The sequence below is a fragment of the Rana temporaria genome, chromosome 2, assembly GCF_905171775.1.
Source record: "Rana temporaria chromosome 2, aRanTem1.1, whole genome shotgun sequence".
Taxonomy (NCBI): domain Eukaryota; kingdom Metazoa; phylum Chordata; class Amphibia; order Anura; family Ranidae; genus Rana; species Rana temporaria.
The window spans coordinates 98,201,134-98,223,911 of NC_053490.1; the positions used below are offsets into that span (position 1 = coordinate 98,201,134).

At 44.1% G+C, this 22,778-nt stretch overlaps 1 protein-coding gene across 1 annotated transcript in view; it reads right to left on the bottom strand.

Annotated features, from left to right (window-relative positions):
- Positions 1-22,778, bottom strand: part of DDX10 (DEAD-box helicase 10) — a 320,895-nt gene that overhangs the window by 25,880 nt on the left and 272,237 nt on the right. Inside the window, exon 17 of the mRNA XM_040340569.1 lies at positions 21,269-21,399. Coding sequence (XP_040196503.1) covers positions 21,269-21,399 — 131 coding nt within the window. The remainder of the gene's footprint in view (positions 1-21,268; positions 21,400-22,778) is intronic.

Consider the following 22,778-nt stretch of genomic DNA (forward strand, 5'->3'; position numbering starts at 1 on the left):
GTATTGTTCAGGATTTATCCTCACATACTGCCACTCTGACAATGGTTCTTGAAACATTACTGAAATTGCAAATTTCAGTAACATGGGTGAAGTCTTGCTTTTCGTATGCTGGTTATAGATTTTACCTTGCTTCCTGTCTGGCAAGACCATTGTCATTGTGACAGTAATAAAGATGGAATCTCTTTATTGGAGCCCCAGGAAGTGGTACAGATTTAAGGAGTTCTTATCCTTCCCCAATGATACCAACCCTAAGAAAACCATTTTGTCTGAACATACAGTTCATCCGGAAAGTATTCACAGTGCTTGACTTTTTACACATTTTGTTATGTTACAGCCTTATTCCAAAATTGATTAAATCCATTGTTTTCCTCAAAATCATACAAATTCTCTATAATGAAAAGGTGAAAGAAGTGTGTTTAAAATCTTTGCAAATCTATTAAAAATAAAAAAGTGAAAAAAAAATCACATATCACAGAGATGTAGCAGTATACAATTTTGGCCAACATTTATGAAGAAAAATAAAAAATGTGCTAAATTTTATAACAGAAACAAAGAAAAATTCATTTTTTTTACTGAATTTTCAGTCTTTTTTTCTTTTATAGCGCAAAAAATAAAAAACCCAACGGTGATTAATTACCACCAATAGAAAGCTCCATTAGTGGGAAAAAAAGGACGAAAATTGTATGTGTTGTGTCTGAGTAATTGTCATTCAAAATGTGAGAGCAGTGAAAGCTGAAAATTGGTCTGGTTATTAAGGGGGTTTAAGTGCCCAGTGGTCAAGTGGTTAATAAAATTTGCAAAGATTTCAAACACTTCTTTCACATTGTCATTATGTGCCATTGTTTGTAGAAAATTGAGGAAAAATAATTCATTTAACCCATTTTGGAATAAGGCTGTAACATAACACAATGTGGAAAAAGTGAAGGGCTGTGAATTCTTTCCGGATGCACTGAACACTTTAGGCATCAAACCCTGGTCTTTCAACAGTCAAATACCAGAGCCCCTACTCTGTTATTTAGCTCTCAAGTGCAAGGAAAATACAGAGGCGGGGTAGGACTTAATCATAACATTGACAGAAGTCAATGCCCCAAATACAGCCTGGGCCAATGATACAAAGGGATCCAAAATGGACAAAGGGATTGAGCTGAAGACCAATACAGGTACCAGCAGACACTGCATATAACATGCACTTAAAAGTTTTAGGCAACAATCGGGTTAAAAAAAAAAAAAATGACAGCATTGAACCAGAAGTCCCTTTTGCTGCTGGATAGGCTAATTTCACATATTTTTCTAGACAGTATAGATATACATCTTTCCTTCTTCTACATAGCACTTCCGTACAGTTCTATTAGAGGAAAATCTTCTATGAAACTTTATGCAACTTTTATCTAAACACAAAATAACATAACTTTCTATATGTTGCACATCGCAGGTGAATTAAACTTCATGCGCTTCTCTGCAATAAGGTATTTTCTAAAGCTATTCTTTTAGCCATTATAATGAGTATAGGCAAATTCATTTGATTTCTCGCAGATAGAGGAGACTGTAGTATGCGCACAAATCACAAGTCAATTACACAATGTCAGCCTCTGGGATAAAAGGAAATGATTTATTATTCGTCCACACATACTGGATACTCTCTTTATGCCAAACATGTATTTTAGGGAGAAAAAGTTCTAATACTCTACATAAAAAATGCAGCCGTGATTTACTTGGTACATATGGAAAAATGCCAGTGTGTTACCTTCCAGAAGTAAAAGGCTCTTCCCTGCATGAAAGCTGTAGAGGCAACTGATAAAAGGGTAATCATAAAGAAGGGCATTGCAGCTATGCATTACATTAAAGTGGTTGTAAACCCTGTTAAACCACTTGTACCTACAGGTAAGCCTAAAAAAAGGCACACCTGTAGGTACTGTAAATATCTCCTAAACGGTTTAGGAGATATTTACCATATACATCAGCAAATGTGCACTGAAGAAACAGTTCGAACGTGCAGTTTATAACGGGCCTGTCCCGTGACCACATGCAGGAGAGTGACATCATTGCGGCTCAGGCCAATCACAGCGCAGGAGCCCGCAAACACGGAAAGAACTCCAGGAGGCTGCCCCTCTCCACCCACAGGTCGCCCGGGCTCTCCCATCTCACTGGAAGCCTGAGTGACCAGCTGGCATGTTCGGCGGCTGGCCAGAGACTCGAACAATGCCGGTATCGGCTTTGATCGGGTCTCGGATCTAGTAACCCGGAAGCGATGTCATGACATCACTTCCAGTTTACTGAAGACTTGCCATTTTGAATGCTTTTAAGTGCAAATGTGGGATTTTATTGCCCCCAGATACCTCCATAAAGAGTACCTGTCACTGGCTATTACTGTCACAAGGGATGTATACATTTCTTGTGACAGCAATAAAAAAGTGATCAAAAGTAAAACATTTAGGAGACTTTGTAAAAATTAAAACGAACGCATACTTAAATCGTGCCCACAAATGTAAACAGTGTTTAAACCACACATGTGAGATATTGCCACGATCGCTAGAGCGAGAGCAATATTTCTAGGACAAGACCTCTGTTACTCTAAACAGGTAACATGTAGAAATTTCAAAAGCGTCATTTAAAGAGATTTTTAAGTACTGTAGTTTCTCGCCATTCTTCGGATGTGCGCAATGTTAAAGCCTGATATGGCACCAGGAAGGATGTACTGGAAATGGAGCGAGTACAAAGAAGGGCAACAAAGCTAAGGGTCTGGAGGATATTAGTTATGAGGAAAGGTTGCGAGCACTGAAGTTATTCACTCTGGAGAAGAGTAACTTAAGAGGGGATATAATTTCAGTGTACAATGACCCCACAATAGGGATAAAACATTTTTGTAGAAGGGAGTTCAACGAGACACGTGGCCATGCATTAAAATAAGAAGAAAAGATGTTTAACCTTAAACTACGTAGAGGACGCTTTACTGTAAGAGTGACAACAAGGATGTGCAATTCCCTTTCACAGGCGGTGGTCTCAGTGGGGAGTCTCGATAGTTTTTTTTAAACTATTGGATAAGCACCTGAATGACCACAACATACAGGGATATACAATGCAATACTGACATATAATCACACACATAGGTTGGACTTGTGTCTTTTTTCAACCTCATCTACTATGTAACTATGTATCCATTTACTCAACATAACCTCATCTTTCACATTATACAAAAAAAAAAAAACTGGGCCAACTTTAAGTTATTAATTCATGAAAGTGCATTTCTTCCAAAAATATTGCATTTGAAAGGGCGCTGTGAAAATACAGTGTGACATAAAATATTGCAACGATCGCCATTTTATTCTATAGGGTCTCTGCATATAAACAGGTGCCAGATAAAGGCTTAGGCATGAAGGGGTTAAGCTATGGCCCTACACACACACACACACACACACACACACACACACAATATCCACCAGGCAGAAGATTCAATCACAGAAAAGATCTGCATGAATAAAGATCTTTGGGCAGTTGAATGGCATCTGCTTCCTCAACTGCCTTGTGATCCCTTTGGCCTGCTTTTTACAGAATATTTTATGAGGAACAAAATGTTTTGAAGGGTGTGGCACACAGGTCCACTTTAACTAGACATTTCATGACAGGTCAGTGTTTGGATGACAGATTCCTTTTATTATTAAATGAACATTTGTCATCCTCTCCACACGGCTCCCTTTGCCTGTTTGCTCTTGAAATGTTAATGTCACGGTGCTCTCTAAGAGAAAAATACATTTCATGAATTATTAGACAGAGATGGAATTTCCGCTTCATTTCATCAGCAGTAACAGCTTTTTACCACAACAGTTCTATTAATATCTATAACACTTCTAAAAATGACAGGGAATGAGAGGTGCTGACTCCACATGTGCTCTAGAGAGACACACCAAGGCTTCAAGGATTATGATTAGCTACCCGAAATGATAATTCTGTCTGAAAATAAACAGTTGTTGGAAGCAAAAACTTTTACCTCCGTTCCCAGAAAGGTAGAGCACTATGTTGGTTCTCCATTATCCACATAAAGACTTCATGCCAGCCAAACTTTGTGTCTTGGCCAACTCCCTCTAATAACAATGTGCCAGCCAAACTTTGTGTCTTGGCCAACTCCCTCTAATAACAATGTGCCAGCCAAACTTTGTGTCTTGGCCAACTCCCTCTAATAACAATGTACCAACTGGCTGCACAAAGCATAATAGAACACTTTTACCCCCTTCCTGCCCTGGCAAATTTATAGCTTTCAGCGCGGTCACACGCAGTGACAATTGCGTGGTGCAACACTGTAAACCATATTTTCTCATACAAATAGAGCTTTCTTTTGGTGGTAAAGTGTAGTTCCACCCACTTTTGAGAGGTGGTCTTGTACAAAAGACCACCCCTTGTTTTTGGATATTAAAATGTTTTTGATTTTTTCCTTCCTACCTTTTTATGAAGTACATTATGTACTTCCGATCCATCTGGGCTGCAGTGCAGGAAGTCATATCCTTTTGTGTGACGAGCCCCCCCCCGCTGTCTTCTGGGACCTGTGTGTGTCCCAGAAGACAGGCTGGCCATTCACAAAGCGCGTGCGACTAGCACATGCGCAGTAGGAAACAAGCAGTGAAGCGGCAAGGCTCCACTGTCGGCACCTGCACCCGATCTGATGGATGGATCGGCCTCGTGGGACAGACATCGCAGGCTCCCTGGACAGGCAAGTGTCCTTAACCACTTCCTTACTGGGCACATATACCCCTTCCTGACCAGGTGAAATTTCAGCTTGTGGCACTGCGTCACTTTAACTGACAATTGCGCGGTCGTGCGACGTGGCTCCCAAACAAAATTGACGTCCTTTTTTCCCCACAAATAGAGCTTTCTTTTGGTGGTATTTGATCGCCTCTGCGGTTTTTATTTTTTGCGCTATAAACAAAAATAGAGCGACAATTTTGAAAAAAAAAACTATTTTTTACTTGTTGCTATAATAAATAGCCCAATTTTTTTTTAAAAACATTTTTTTTTCAGTCTAGGCGATGCGTATTCTTCTACATATTTTTTGGAAAAAAAAAAAAAAAAAAAAATCGCAAGAAGCGTCTGGTTTGCGCAAAAGTTATTGCGCTTACAAAATAGGGGACAGAATTATTATTATTTTTTATTATTATTTTTTACTACTAATGGCGGCGATCAGCATTTTTTTCGTGACTGCGACATTATGGCGGACACATCGGACACTTTTGACGCCATTCACATTTTACAGCGATCAGTGTTATAAATATGCACTAATTACTGTATAAATGTGACTGGCATTGAAGGGGTTAACACTAGGGGGTGAGGAAGGGGTTAAATGTGTACCCTAAATTGTGTTCTAACTGTAGGTGGAGGGGGGTGACTGATCTATGTCCCTATGTACAAGGGACACAGATCGGTCTCCTCTCTCCCCTGACAGGACATGGATCTCTGTGTTTACACACAGAGCTCCACGTCTTGTCCCTGTAGCCGCCGATCCCGAGGCCCTGGCGGACATCACGGCCGCCAGGCACTCGCATCGGCATCTCAGCGATGCGGCGAGCACGCGTGCGCCGCTGTCGAACGCGCGCGCAGGCCGTGTTTTTACGGCCTGTTAGAGATTCAGAACCACCCCGCGGCCGTATAAAGTCATACGGCCGTCGGGTAGTGGTTAATTAATGTCAGCAGCTACAGTGATTGTAGCTGCTGACCTGAATTTTTATTTATTTTTTTGCGGCTGGAATAACGCTTTAACCACTTAAGACCCGGACCATTACGCAGGTAAAGGACCTGGCCAGTTTTTGCGATTCGGCACTGCGTAGCTTTAACTGACAATTGCTCGGTGTGGTTCCCAAACAAAATTTGCGTCCTTTTTTCCCACAAATAGAGCTTTCTTTTGGTGGTATTTGATCACCTCTGTGGTTTTTATTTTTTGCGCTATAAACAAAAATAGAGCTACAATTTTGAAAAAAAAAACAATATTTTTTACTTGTTGCTATTATAAATATCCCCCAAAAAGATATAAAACATTTTTTTTTCCCCTCAGTTTAGGCCGATACGTATTCTTGTACATATTTTGGTACTACTAATGGCGGCGATCAGCGATTTTTTTCGTGACTGCGGCAATATAGCGGACATATCGGACAATTTTGACACATTTTTGGGACCATTGTCATTTTCACAGCAAAAATTGCTATAAAAATGCATTGTTTATTGTGAAAATGACAATTGCAGTTTAGGAGTTAACCACTAGGGGGCGCTGTAGGGGTTGTGTGACCTCATATGTGTTTCTAACTGTAGGGGCGGGGCTGGATGTGTGACGTCACTGATCGCCTTTCCCTATATCAGGGAACAGACGATCAGTGACATTGCCACTGTAAAGAACGGGGAAGGTGTGTTTACACACACATCTAGCAAAGACAGAAAGGCGCACCAGCCTAATGTGTTACCGTTAACAGATTAAAATAAAATGGTAATGAAAAACTACTCACAAGAGAAATGACATAGTAGGCTTGTCAACAACGATGTGGTAGATACCCCTCGAACCGCACTCCAGGATAGGGGAGATAGAGGTGTGTCACTGCCGGCGCCTTTCTTTCTTTGCTTTTGTCGTTTTCTACTAGGACAGGGGCGCCCAACCTTTTGAAGAGCGAGGGCCACTTAAGCAACTTGGTAACCAGTCGCGGGCCACAATGAGCAGAGTGGGCGGATGACAGGTCGCGGCTATTCTATAGGCTTTCCGATCCGCCCAGATGAAAGGGGATGAATTCCCTTCTGTTTTTCGGATTGGAGGTAGGCGGGCGTAAACGGACATCTGTCGCTCTATATCAGTGAATTGAGGGTCCCATTTGGTCAGGCTGATCGTGCGAAAAGGGCCTAAGACTGCTTTCACACCGATGTGCTGCGGTTTACCCACACCGCTGGTGCAGCGTAGTGCACCTGTGTCTATCCTGCGGGTTAGCTGAACTTTGCCATAGACTCCGCCTGTGGCAAAAGCCGGCGCTGTAGAGGACGCATCGGCTTATGGGGCTCTGCCCCACAGCCACTTTCTTCTTCCACCACCAGCTTCATTCACAACCCTGATGCTGTGGTATGGTGGGCCGGCAACCTGCGATCTGGGCTTGCCAATCCGCCATTCCAGAGCAGGAGGTCGCGGGCCACATAGGGGAGGTCGCGGGCCACATAGGAGGGCTCTGCGGGCCACATGTGGCCCCCGGGCCACTGGTTGGCCACCCCTGTACTAGGACATTCCCCGTCAATGAAGGGCAGCAAGGCCACTGTTACTGGTTTTGACACTGTTGGTGTGTTCCATGTGGAATGTTGAACAACTGTTGGACAATCCACCCGTGCGCAGGAGTTTGTTTGTTTTCTGTTTACATACACCTCTCCCCGTTCTTCAGCTCCTGTGACCGATCGCGGGACACCGGCGGAGATCGGGTCCCGCGGCCACGGAGCTCCGGACCGCGACCCACGGCTGGGCACTTAAAGGGGACTACAGGTACGTGCCTGTGCCCAGCCGTGCCATTCTGCCGACGTAAATGTGCAGGAGGCGGTCCTTAAGTGGTTAATCACTATTTTTTTTTCAGCTAAAGTAAAAAAAGGTCAAAAAAAATATTAGTTTTTGTTTCTGTTATACAATTTTACAAATAAACAAGCTTTCTTCAAATTTTTTTACCAAAATGTATTCTACTACATTTCTTTGGTGAAAATAACCAAAATCAGTGTATGTAATTTTCTCTGCAAGCGCTGTTTGTTCAAGATATTTGTGAATCACTATCAATTGCCAATCATCAGACTTGAAACAGCCCCTGCAACTTCACAACATTCGCTATTCAAATTTCTGGTGCCAGTGTTTATCACATTTCCATATGTGACCCGACATCCCACAACTTCAAAGACCCGTTAACACATGTGCAAGTTGCAGTGCTAATATTTTTCAATGGAACCCAAACTCATCTCCACTGTGCATTGTGGTGCGCTGCATCTGAAAACATGCCAAGTCTTTTTTTTTTTGGTGCATTGGCAGGCCATTCATTTGAATTGGCTTGCCTTTAACGTAACGCAATGCATCATAAAGGCAAAGTGTGAATGGGTGTTTTTTTTATCTCAATTCTGTTGCAATTTTTTGTACTGTGTGATGTGTATTGTGTTTGAGTACATATGAGTACAATTAACAAGTCATGGAGTGGATCAGCATCATGACATTTGCCATGAAACAAGAGAATGTTGTATGACCGAGTTATTGTCATTCAAATTGTGAGAGCATCGAAAGCTGAAAATTGGTCTGGTTAGGAAGGGGGTTTAAGTGCCCAGTGGTCAAGAGGTTAAACCCACATAATTATAAAAAAAAAAAAAAAAAAAAAAAAAAACAACTATCAGTAAATGCTATATTACATGTTGTTCATACTCAGTCACTATGGTGACTATATAAAACTAGAATTCATTTTTTATACTCTTAAAAAAAACAAAAAAAAAAAACGTACCGATCCTGCTGCTCTCCGTCTTCCCCTTTTGTCCATGTCCCCACTGCAGTTGGGGTTTTTGCAGAGCAGTATTGGCAGCTCTGCACATGCTCAGTTTTCTGTGCATTTCTACCCGGGGCATTTCCTCCTCATCACACCTGTGTAGCCCATGTGATTATAAAGTCACACATGTGGACATATACACAGTGGAAAAGGACACTTTTCCTCCTCCATGCCCACCAACCAGCTAAACACAATGGGGATGGGATATTACATCTTGATTGATGAAGGCTTCACTTTCCTGATATTCTAACACACAGGCTGGAGGGGCGTGACACAACCTGTAACTGGCAGAAATCCCAAAAATATTAAATATTTCATTTCAAATATATAATTTTGTATGAGGATTTAAAACAGTTTATTGATATTAAATATTTATTTGTATTCTGCATCCTAAAGGCTGTTTTTTTTTTTTTTAATTCTAGTTTTTATTTCTATTATTATTTTGAACATGTGACCACTAGCAGAGGACTAGAAGCTTCTCCTGCCACTGTTTCCCTGCCGACAGGCTGGGAAAGTGCTGGGTCATGACTAGGGTTGTCCCGATACCACTTTTTTAGGACTGAGTACAAGTACCGATACTTTTTTTTATGTACTCGCCAATACCGATACTTTTTTTAAATGTGTCCCCAAATGCAGCCATGACCCCACATAATGCAGCCATGTCCTCCACATTCCAGCCATGTCCCCCACATAATGCAGCCATGCCCTCCACATTTCAGCCATGTCCCCCACATAATGCAGCCATGCCCTCCACATTCCAGCCATGTCCCCCACATAATGCAGCCATGCCCTCCACATTCCAGCCATGTCCCCCACATAATGCAGCCATGCCCTCCACATTCCAGCCATGTCCCCCACATAATGCAGCCATGTCCCCCACATAATGCAGCCATGTCCTCCACATAATGCAGCCATGTCCTCCACATTCCAGCCATGTCCCCCACATAATGCAGCCATGTCCCTCCCCACATAATGCAGCCATGTCCGTCCCCACATAATGCAGCCATGGCTGTCCCCCACATTGCAGCCATGGCCGTCCCCCACATTGCAGCCATGGCCGTCCCCCACATTGCAGCCATGGCCGTCCCCCACATTCCAGCCATGGCCGTCCCCCACATTCCAGCCATGGCCGTCCCCCACATTCCAGCCATGGCCGTCCCCCACATTCCAGCCATGCCATCCCCCACATTCCAGCCATGCCGTCCCCCACATTCCAGCCATGTCCGTCCCCCACATTCCAGCCATGCCGTCCCCCACATTCCAGCCATGCCGTCCCCCATACCTTGATGCCGCCGTTAATCAGCGTGCGGGGAACAGCTTTCGTTTGAATAGCTGTATCCCCGCCACGTATAGACACTCCCCCTTGCGCGGGATTGGACAGATCATCAGTCCATCCGCGCAAAGGGGGAGTGTCTATATGCGGTGGGGATACAGCTATTCAAACGAAAGCTGTTCCCCGCACACCGATTAACGGCGGCGGTTTTGCGGCGACGGGTTTGCGGCGGCGTTGGCAAGTATTCTATTCTAGTATCGGGGGTATTTGCGGGAGTACGAGTACTCCCGCAAATACTCGGTATCGGTCCCGATACCGATACTGGTATCGGTATCAGGACAACCCTAGTCATGACAGATGTGTATTAAGAAAAAAAAATGCAAGTACCTTTTTTCTTATTAATATATTAAAAGATTTACAAGGCCATCATCCACATAAAGTATGTTTAGAATCACTTTAAAGCGGGAGTTCACCCGAAAAACAATTTTTAACATTAGATTGATGCTCGTTTTGTGAAGGGGAATCGGGTGTTTTTTTTTAAATCGAAGCAGTACTTACCGTTTTATAGATAGATCTTCTCCGCCGCTTCTCGGTATGATCTTCGGGACTGGGCGTTCCTATTTGATTGACAGGCTTCAGACGGTCGCATACATCGCATCACGAGTAGCCGAAAGAAGCCGAACGTCGGTGCGGCTCTATACGGCGCCTGCGCACCGACGTTCGGCTACTTTCGGAAAATCGTGATGCGCTGTATGCAAACGTCGGAAGCCTGTCAATCAAATAGGAACGCCCAGTCCCGCAGACCATACCCGGAAGCGGCGGAGAAGATCTCTCTCTAAAACGGTCGGTACTTCTTCGATTTTTAAAAAAACACCCGATTCCCCTTGACAAAACGAGCCTCAATCTAATGTTAAAAATTTAGTTTTTTGGGTGAACCTCCACTTTAAGGCAATTTATTGTGTGTGGCTTCGGCCGGTCTCCTCGTACCCAGGCTGAAAAGCTGCAGGATCGCTGCTGTGAGGGGGGAAGGCTGAGCTGCTCAGAGAATAACTTTTGCTGTGAGCTTTGAGGATGAATTGCTCCATGGACCCTACAACTACAGAGGTTAGTGTGGGCTTGATTTACTGCTTGTGACAATTATATTAAATGATTATTGACTAATTAGGCCTGACCACAGGTTCACTTTGAAGAAGTGATTCTAGATCTTTCTAGCTGAGACATTAGCAGGATTTTGTTCAGTAAGGTGCACATCATATAGATGGTTTACGTTTGTGCATTGTGGTACACCAAAATGTACATACATGGCTAAGTGCATTGGTATTGCTATTAAAAAATGAATGACACTAAAAGGCAAACCTAGTTGTGCACAGTGAAATGCAGGTTTTACAACACGTTACCTGAACACAACAAATCTGAACAGACGTTTACTGCTTGTTTGCTTGCAAACAATATTTCAATGATTATAGCCTGGCCACAAGTTCATTTGCAATGTCAGGATCTTTCACTACAACAGCATATAACAAGTTACTGATATCAGGGTCAATTATAAAATGTGATGCAACAAGTGTTAACTATGTACTTTTCTTTTTTGGTAAGAGAACATTTGTAATTCAAGATGTGTGAGGATTCAGATCAAAGTGGAAACAAAAAGGAAATTGGTAGTAAATTACTTTTACAAAATTAGACAAGACAGACAGTTAATAAAACCCCCACTATAATCCCATGGCAAGGGAGGGTTGCTACCTGCTAGACAGTCTGCAGCAAAGTTTTAAACAAGTGGCCTAGACAACAAATTGAACATTTAACCTGATTGCTGACAGGCTGAGCGGCGCTCTGTGGCGTTACAGTAATGGGCAAAACACCATCAGTGCCTCTTGGGAGTAGATTTACCCCATCCGCTTTCTGTTTAATGTATGGTAAATGTTACCAGCAATCTCTGATGAGAAGCAGAAACACTATTTTTAGATCTATATTTTGTGGTGCTGTACAATGCAAACATTTTACAGAGGTGTACTGATTTTGCAGTATTCTTATAAATAACTGCTTTTGCTTAAAGAGCTCATTAAATACTATCCTAGCTACTGTATACGGCCAAGTTACAACGGAACCCCAGGCAGAAATAAAACAATTTTAATGCAGTTATGGATTCATTAAAAAATCATGAAATGCATTTGTAAATATAGCTAGTGCAAGTATCTAGATTTACCTTGGCATCAAGCTCCTGTAATCACTTTTAAAGCAGCATTCAGACTGGGAGAGGGTAGGGCAGCAATAGAAGACAATCAAAATGTGTTAACAGAAATCCGTATTTCCACCATGATGGTGGCCAGGCTGTATTGTTTAACCACTTGCTTACTGGGCTCTTAAACCCCCCTCCTGCCCAGACCAATTTTCAGCGCTCTCGCTCTTTGAATGACAATTGCACGGTCATACAACACTGTACCCAAATAAAATTATCATAATTTTTTTCCCACAAATAGAGCTTTCTTTTGGTGGTATTTGATCACCTCTGCGGTTTTTATTTTTTGTTAAAAAATAAAATAAAGACTGAATTTAAAAATAAAAATACAAAACCGCTTTATATTTTGCAAATGGGTAATTTTTCTTCTTCATTGATGTATGCTGATGAGGCTGAACTGATGGGCACCAATAGGCGGCACTGATGGGCACAGATAAGGCGGCACTGATGGGCCACACAGAGGTGGCATTGGTGGGCACTGGGATGTGACACCGACAGGTGGCACTGAAGGGCATCGATAGGTGGCAATGAGAATTGGCACTAATAGGTGGCATTGATAGGTGGCAGTAATGGGCACTGATCAGCACTGGTAGGTGACATCGATAGGCAGCACTGCTAGGTGGCACTGATGAGGCACAGACTGGCAGACATCGATAGGTGGCAGTGATTGGCATTGAAAGGTGGTACTGATTGGCACTGACAGGTGGGACTGGTGGTCACTGGCCGGCGGTACTTGTGTGCACTAATAAGGCGCGCGGGGCACGTGCAATTTAAAGTAATGTGAATGTCAATAAACGTCCTCCCCGGCAGTTGGGGTCCGCGCTGTAGCCGTCATTCGACTATAGCACGGGCCCGTAGTGGTTAACTACTTGAAGACATGTTGAACCTCCTTTCTCTCCAGGCCATTTTTTAGTTTTCAGAACTATCATACTTTTAGTGACAATTACTGACAATGCAACACTGTACTTAAATTCGTTTTATATCATGTTCTTTATAAACAGACAGAGCTTTCTTTAGGTGCCATTTAATCGCCTTTTTTCCCCCATTATATAAAAGGAAAAGAAGACTAAACATTTTGGGGGGTGGGGGGTGGGGGCGGGGATAGAATTGTGCAAATAAATAATATTTCTTTATAAATTTAGGTCAAAATGTATTCTGTCACATTTCTTTGGAAAATAAAAAACAAATCTGTGAATATGATTTAGTCTGTGTGAAACTTGTAGCAGTTACACACACAGATTGGATGGAGAGCGTCTGAACAGCAATTTTCATGTCTTGCCACAGATTCTCAATTGGATTTAGGTCTGGACTTTGCCCAGGCCATTCTAACAGATAAAAATGCTTTATCTAAACCATTCCATTGTAGCTCTGGGTGTATGTTTAGGGTCATTGTCCTGCTGGAAGGTGAACCTCCGTCCCAGTCTCAAGTCTATTGCAGACTAACAGGTTTTTGTCTAAGATTGCCCTGTATTTGTCTCCATCCATCTTTCCATCAACTTTAAAGCGGAGTTCCACCCTATTTTACAACTTCTTTGCATTCGTTTTTACACTGCCCCTTTAAATACATTTGGGATGTTTTATTTTTGTCTTTTAAAAACTCACGTTTTTATCTGTGAGTCTCTTATTCCCCCGCCGCGGCGGAATGGCCCCCCCCGCCGCATCCAGCGCTGCTATGCCTCCTGGGATATGTGTCTCTTCAATCCCAGGAGGCTGGGCTGAACATCGCAGCCGTGGATGAACATCTCGGGGGGCGGGAGGGAGGGAGGGCAGTGCCGCCCATAGAGGTGGTGTCCTTCCACTTCTCCCTCTCCAACTCCTCCCCCGTCCTAGCTCCTCCACCCGTCCTAGCACCGCCCCCGTCCTAGCACCGCCCCCGTCCTAGCTCCTCCACCCGTCCGTCACCACCGCCCCCGTCCTCCTCCCTCCACCACCCGCCCACCTGCCATCTGTCTCCGATGCACGGAGATACAGATCATCAGGCAGAGAGAGCGAGTCTCACTCTGTCTGATAGATCTGTATGTGAGAGCACCGAGCATAGTACAGCCCCGCCTCCCTGTACAGCCCCGCCTCCCTGTACAGCCCCGCCTCCCTGTACATAGAAACATCGCTCTGCACTGTGTGTTACAATTCTAGTGCAGGGAGGCGGGGCTGTACTATGATCACTGTACTCACATACAGATCTACACAGACCGAGATGTGCTCTGTATGCCTGATCATCTGTACCTCCCCCCACTCTGCACATAATGTCACCGCACCGTCACCGCACCGTCACCGCACCGTCACCGCACTAACATCACCGCACTAACATCACCGCACCGTCACCGCACCGTCACCGCACTAACATCAACGCACTGTCACCGCACCGTCACCGCACTAACATCAACGCACTGTCACCGCACCGTCACCGCACCGTCACCGCACCGTCACCGCACTAACATCACCGCACCGTCACCGCACCGTCACCGCACTAACATCACCGCACTAACATCACCGCACCGTCACCGCACTGTCACCGCACTAACATCAACGCACCGTCACCGCACTAACATCACCGCACTGTCACCGCACTAACATCACCGCACTAACATCACCGCACCGTCACCGCACCGTCACCGCACCGTCACCGCACTGTCACCGCACTAACATCACCGCACTAACATCACCGCACCGTCACCGCACCGTCACCGCACCGTCACCGCACTGTCACCGCACTAACATCACCGCACCGTCACCGCACTAACATCAACGCACTGTCACCGCACCGTCACCGCACCGTCACCGCACCGTCACCGCACTGTCACCGCACTAACATCACCGCACCGTCACCGCACTAACATCACCGCACTAACATCACCGCACCGTCACCGCACTGTCACCGCACTAACATCACCGCACTGTCACCGCACTAACATCACCGCACCGTCACCGCACTAACATCACCGCACCGTCACCGCACCGTCACCGCACCGTCACCGCACTGTCACCGCACCGTCACCGCACCGCACTAACATCACCGCACCGTCACCGCACTAACATCACCGCACTGTCACCGCACTGTCACCGCACCGTCACCGCACTGTCACCGCACTAACATCACCGCACCGTCACCGCACCGTCACCGCACTGTCACCGCACTAACATCACCGCACCGTCACCGCACCGTCACCGTCACCGCACTAACATCACCGCACCGTCACCGCACCGTCACCGCACTGTCACCGCACCGTCACCGCACTAACATCACCGCACCGTCACCGCACTGTCACCGCACTAACATCACCGCACCGTCACCGCACTGTCACCGCACTAACATCACCGCACCGTCACCGCACTGTCACCGCACTAACATCACCGCACCGTCACCGCACTGTCACCGCACTAACATCACCGCACTGTCACCGCACTGTCACCGCACTAACATCACCGCACCGTCACCGCACTGTCACCGCACTGTCACCGCACTGTCACGGCACTGTCACGGCACCGTCACCGCACCGTCACCGCACCGTCACCGCACCGTCACCGCACTAACATCACCGCACCGTCACCGCACTAACATCACCGCACTAACATCACCGCACCGTCACCGCACTGTCACCGCACTAACATCACCGCACCGTCACCGCACTGTCACCGCACTAACATCACCGCACCGTCACCGCACTGTCACCGCACTAACATCAACGCACCGTCACCGCACTGTCACCGCACTGTCACCGCACTAACATCACCGCACTGTCACCGCACCGTCACCGCACCGTCACCGCACTAACATCACCGCACCGTCACCGCACTAACATCACCGCACTAACATCACCGCACTAACATCACCGCACTAACATCACCGCACTAACATCACCGCACTGTCACCGCACTGTCACCGCACCGTCACCGCACCGTCACCGCACCGTCACCGCACTAACATCACCGCACCGTCACCGCACTGTCACCGCACCGTCACCGCACCGTCACCGCACTAACATCACCGCACTGTCACCGCACCGTCACCGCACTAACATCACCGCACTGTCACCGCACTGTCACCGCACCGTCACCGCACCGTCACCGCACCGTCACCGCACCGTCACCGCACTAACATCACCGCACTGTCACCGCACTGTCACCGCACCGTCACCGCACTGTCACCGCACTAACATCACCGCACCGTCACCGCACTGTCACCGCACTAACATCACCGCACTGTCACCGCACTAACATCACAGCACTAACATCACAGCACTAACATCACAGCACTAACATCACAGCACTAACATCACCGCACTAACATCACAGCACTAATGTCACCGCACTAATGTCACCACCGCACTAACATCACAGCACTAACATCACAGCACTAACATCGCAGCACTAACATCGCAGCACTAACATCGCAGCACTAACATCGCAGCACTAACATCACCGCACTAACATCACCGCACTAACATCACAGCACTAATGTCACCGCACTAATGTCACTGCACTAACATCACCGCACTAATGTCACAGCACTAACATCACAGCACTAACATCACAGCACTAATGTCACAGCACTAACATCACAGCACTAACATCACAGCACTAATGTCACCGCACTAATGTCACCGCACTAACATCACCGCACTAATGTCACAGCACTAACATCACAGCACTAACATCACCGCACTAACATCACCGCACCATCACAGCACTAACATCACAGCACTAACATCACAGCACTAATGTCACCGCACTAACATCACAGCACTAACATCACAGCACTAACGTCACCGCACTAATGTCACCACCGCACTAACATCACCGCACTAACATCACCGCACTAACATCACCGCACTAACATCACCGCACTAACATCACAGCACTAACATCACAGCACTAACATCACCGCACTAAAATCGCAGCACTAACATCGCAGCACTAACATCACCGCACTAACATCACCGCACTAACATCACCGCACTAACATCACCGCACTAACATCGCAGCACTAACATCACCGCACTAACATCACCGCACTAACAAAATGAATTGATTGACAGTGCACATGTCTGGTATATGTATACACACCACATATATAACAAGAGATGTATATAATCTTGTTATGTAGATATATCTGCACAGGAACTAATTATTTATTATATTTACTGGTTCCTGGAAGGAGGGGGGGGAGGGGAGGAGAGGTTTGCATAGATAAGGGGCGGTAACTTCCTCTGACACTCCCGTTGCTATTGAAAACTGATCTGAAACCATTACACTGCTTGTACAGCACTGAGCATGTGCAAGGCTGAAATCCAGGAAGTCATACAGTCTGGCTTCATGATGCCCACACTTAAGATGGCTCCAGTCAATTTCTATTTTATAAAGTGTCTAAATGCTGTAACAACCTAACAAAACGGACCTTAGTTTACAGACTAACTGTAGTAGAATACATTAAGCTTGTGTATTACAGGGGTATTCATATTTAAAAAGGTTTTTTTTTTTCAATTTGTGGCCGGAACTCCGCTTTAACAAGCTTCTCTGTCCCTGCTGAAGAAAAGTATCTCCACAACATGATGCTGCCACCACAATGTTTCTTGGTGGGAATGGTGTGTTCAAGTTGATGTGCGATTTGCTTTTAACCCAAAAAGTTAAATTTTGGTCTCATCTGACCAGAGCACCTTCTGCCACATGTTTCCTGTGTTCTCCACATGGCTTCTCGTGAACTGCAAACAGGACATCTTACGGCTTTCTTTCAACAATGGTTTTCTTCTTGCCACTCTTCCATAAAGGCCAGATTTGTGGAGTGAACAACCAATAGTTGTCCTGTGGACAGATTCTTTAACCTAAGCTGCGGATCTTTGCAGCTCCTCTAGAGTTACCATGGGCCTCGTGGCTGCTTCTCTGAATAACGCTCTCCTTGCCCGGCCTGTCAGTTTGGGTGGACGGCCATGTCTTGGTAGGTTTGCAGTTATGCCATACTCTTTCCATTTTCAGATGATGGATTGAACAGTGCTGCATGAGTTGTTCAAATCTTGGGCTATTTTTCTCTAACCTAACCCTGCTTTAAACTTCTCCAGAACCTTATCCCTGACCTGACTGGTGCGTTCCTTGGCCTTCATGATGCTTTTTGTTCACTAAATTTCGCTAACAAACCTCTGCGGTCTTCACAGAACAGCTGTATTTATACAGAGATGAACTCTATTTAGTAAATAGGTGAAGGCAGTTGGCTCCACTAGACTTTAGTTAGGGTTATCAGAGTAAAGGGGGCTGAATACAAATGCACGCCACACTTTTCAGATATTTCTTTGTAAAATATGTAGAAAACCATTTATCGTTTCCCTTCTGCTTCACAATTATGTGCCACTTTGTGTTGGTCTATTACATAAAATCCAATTACATTTTTGGTTGCAACATGACAAAATTAGAAAAATTTCAAGGGGTATGAATACTTTTTCAAAGCACTGTAAATATCTAGAGTGGGAAAAAGTATTATATGATCCCCTGAAGATTTTTTACCTTTGCCCACTTACGAAGAAATGAAACGTCTAATTTTTTATCATAGGTGTATTTTAAATGAGACAGAATATCAGCCAAGAATCCAGAAAAAAAACATATCATACAAATGTTATAAATTTAGTTACTGTTCAGTGATAAAAATAAGTATTTGATCCCGAAGCAAAACATGACTTGGAGAAACCCTTGTGGGCAAACAGAGGTAAGAAGTAGTTGGTTACCAGGTTTTTTTGGTCCACTTTTTTTTACGGATCTTCTCCAATTACTTAAGGTTTCTTGCCTGTCTCTTGATAACTCGAAGTTTCAGCTCCCTCACTAAATTTTCTTTAGGGTTTAAGGTCTGGAGACTGGCTAAGCCTTAATGTGCTTCTTCTTGAGCCACTCTGTTGCCTTGGCAGTAGGTTTTGGGTCATTGTCATGCTGAAAGACCCATCTTCGGTGTTCTGGCTAAGGGAAGAAGGTTCTCTTCCAAGATTTTATAATACCTGGCCCCATCAATTGGCCCCCTCAATGTGGCAAAGTTGGCCTGTACCTTAAGCAGAGCAACTGCCCCAAAGCATAATGTTTCCACCTCCACGCTTGACTGTAGGAATGTTCTTAGGGTCATGGTTAGCATTTTTCTTCTTCAAAACATGGCGAGTCCCCCTCCTCAAGAAGGCACATGTACAGTTCATGCCAATAAACATCTTAATGATTCAGAGAAGGATTGGGAGTAAGTGCTATGGTCAGATAAGACCAAAATTAAGCTCTTATCTCGACTCGCTGTGTTTGGCGGAAAGAAAATGCTGACTATGACCCTAAGAATACCATCCCTAAAAGTCAAGCACAGAGATGGAAACATGGGTAATGGATGGGTCTTCCAGCATAACAATGACCTGAAACATACCGCCAAGGCAACAAAGAAGTGGCTCAAGAAGAAGCACATTAAGGTCATGCAGTGACCTAGCCAGTCCCCAGACCTTAATCATATAGAAAATTGTGCAATGTTTAAAATACAAACAACTTCTTTTGACAAAAACCATACTAACACAACATGTTAATGCTACAGCAACGATAGCATCAAAATGTCCGATTTGTGAGGTGGATCTTGTTGGCTGAACATGTGACAGGCTGTGTGGCAAGAAAAAAAATGCTTGGCAGGGCAAAAATTAACATCACAAAAAAAACTTGATACAAATTTCAAAATGCAAGTACCGTATTTGCCGGCGTATAAGACGACCCCCCTAATTTTCCAGCTAAAATGTTGGTTTTGGGATATACTCACTGTATAAGACGACCCCCTTCCTACTAGTTATGCCTCACCTCACTGTGCCATTACATGCCAGACTGTGCACCATTACATGCATCACTGTGCCCAATTACATGCCTCATTTTTCAAAAGCCGCGCCCCTCTTTCTGCTGTTCCGTGATAGGCCGAAAACTCCGCTTCCCAGGAGACACTGTGTTTAGTGTTCCGCCCATCACGGATGCCCTCTCGTCCTCGGTCTCGGACGAGAGGGCATCCGTGATGGGCGGAACACTAAACACAGTGTCTTCTGGGAAGCGGAGTGTTCGGCCTATCACGGAACAGCAGAAAGAGGGGCACGGCTTTTCAAAAAAGGATCTGCATGTCACGGTCCCGGATAAGGTAAGCATTAGGTTACCGGCGTACAAGACGACCCCCGACTTTGAAGAAGAATTTCAGGGGTTAGAAAGTCGTCTTATATGCCGGAAAATACGGTATCATTTTCTGTATGAAAGATACAGTTGAAGAACATATATTCTCAACCCTTTAAACCACTGAAAGCCTATAGTGAGTGCTAAGGAGTATCAGAATGACCGTTGATGACAAAAATCATCATATGGTCCAATAACCCCTAGTTCCAACTGTTCCACTAAAATTATATACTTGAAGTGGTGCCTTTGGAATTGACTAATATTTAGATACACGAGCATATATCGATGGACCTTATGTAGATATAGCCATAAAACAATGTGCTGCTCATCATGGATATTTGTTGCAAAGGTAGATAAGCATGCTTGCAGCTGTGTTTTATTAATGTACCACTTACCTGGTTTATTTTTCTATTTATTGGTTATGTAGATATAGAATATACTGGTATCCATGTGATTGACTTACAAATATTACAAACTCACTGTTACGATATTTAGCAGTAATTGTCAAGAGTAAAGGTGACGCAACTACTGTTCACTGAAAGTATGCGATACCAAGAAGAAAATTACAAAAAACAAAACAAAAACCAAATTAAGTTAAGTTTTCAATGAATGGGCAGATTTGTAAGATGACGTTTTTTTTAAGTATTTTCAACTCAGCTGTGTAATTGCTTTAACTTTATTTGGACAAAAACACCTGCATAGAATAAAACTAAAATCTAAACATATAAAAACAACAAAAGGAAAAAAAAACAAAAAAACAAAAAACAATCCAAGTCCGATTTGCTCCGACAGGAAAAAAAAATCCTCTTTGATCCCCAAAGGCAACCGGATAACTTTCTGGATCAAGGCTGTACACGCTGCTTATCCTAAAAGTATCAGTGGTTGTTTATTTTGTGAACTGAAAATTGCATCCTGGCCTATGGAAGACTATTTTGGATTTTCACCAACAAAAAAAAAATTACTATATTATAAAAAATATTTCCCTCCTTTCTAAGAAAAAGAAGAAAGTGATAAATACTAATACAATATTATTGCAATCTTCCATGTTCTGAAATAGCCTGTTGCACTACTAAATTAAACATGCCAAGGACGTACCTGCTACTTTCTTCCACGGTTTGCTCATCTTCCTCCATATCGCGGTACTTGTCAGGGTCAGGAAGTGCACTCAGATCTACTTCATTGTCGCCGTCATGGTCAAGATAAGCAACTGCTTCATCTTCCCCTTCCTGAAACACATGATGTCACTTATTACTACAGCTCTGCTTGGTGTACAGATATTTATAAGAAATATACTTCTATATGCGGTTAAAGAGAGCCTTGCACTGCATCATTTTGCACGCCAACTACATTAAAAAGAAGGTACTGTATATTTTCACTATGCACATTTTAAATTATTTTGGTGTCTATATATAAATAATATTTCTAGGACTTTTCTATTTTTTTTTAATAATTACATTTTATTAATTTTTTCTTAACATCACATATATTCTATTACATTAAGTGCAACGGTTTGTATAGCAGCCATTAAAAGGAAGCTCCCCGTTTTATCACTCTTTCTATATAACTACTAGATAAGATATCAGAAACACAATTAGTGTTTTTTTTTCAGTAAGTCAACTGATTAAGCATTGTGAAAAGGGGAAGTAATGCATAAGCATGGTGTATCACTGCGAGGTGTGAAGCAGACCTTGCATATGTTATGAGAAAATCACATACACATATATAATTTATATTGTAAAGCGCTGTGTAAACTGTTAAATAAATCCAGTATAATAATAATAATTACAAATTATAGAGACAAGGTATTTACCCCCAGGCACATACAAACATATAGTGGGCATGCCCAAGTTAAAGAATTTCTAGGACCGAGTGTACCAGGCCATTTGCACATTCCTAGCGCACACCCTTTAAAAAGGGGTTGTAAAGGAAAACATTTTTTTCCTTAAATAGCTTTCTTTACCTTAGTGCAGTCCTCCTTCACTTACCTCATCCTTCAATTTTGCTTTTAAATGTCCTTATTTCTTCTGAGAAATGATCACTTCCTGTTCTTCTGTCTGTAACTACACACAGTAATGCAAGGATTTCTCCCTGGTGTGGAGAAAGCCTCTTGAGGGGGCGAGCAGGAAAGTCAGGACACTCTCTACTTTGCAGATAGAGAAAGAAGCTGTGTGTTAGTGGGCGTCCTGACACTCCTGCTCACCCCCTCCCCCCTCGAGAGGCTTTCTCCACACCAGGGAGAAAGCCTTGCATTATTGTGTGTAGTTACAGACAGAAGAACAGGAAGTGAGGATTTCTCAGAAGAAATGAGGACATTTAAAAGCAAAATTGAAGGATGAGGTAAGTGAAGGAGGACTGCACTAAGGTAAAGGAAGCTATTTAGGGAAAAAAAATGTTTCCCTTTACAACCCCTTTAATAGAGCCCATACATAGAACAAAACTGGAGTATAGCCTCAAGTAGAAGGTACATGAAAAACTATAAAATCGTACCATCATCCGAATTAATAGTAGAGAAAAGGAGGTGTGGGAGCAAAAGAATAGTTGCTGAAGCTAGACTTAGGAGCATGCCCACCCAAATGTTAGTGGACTATCTTGGTACTGATGAGGA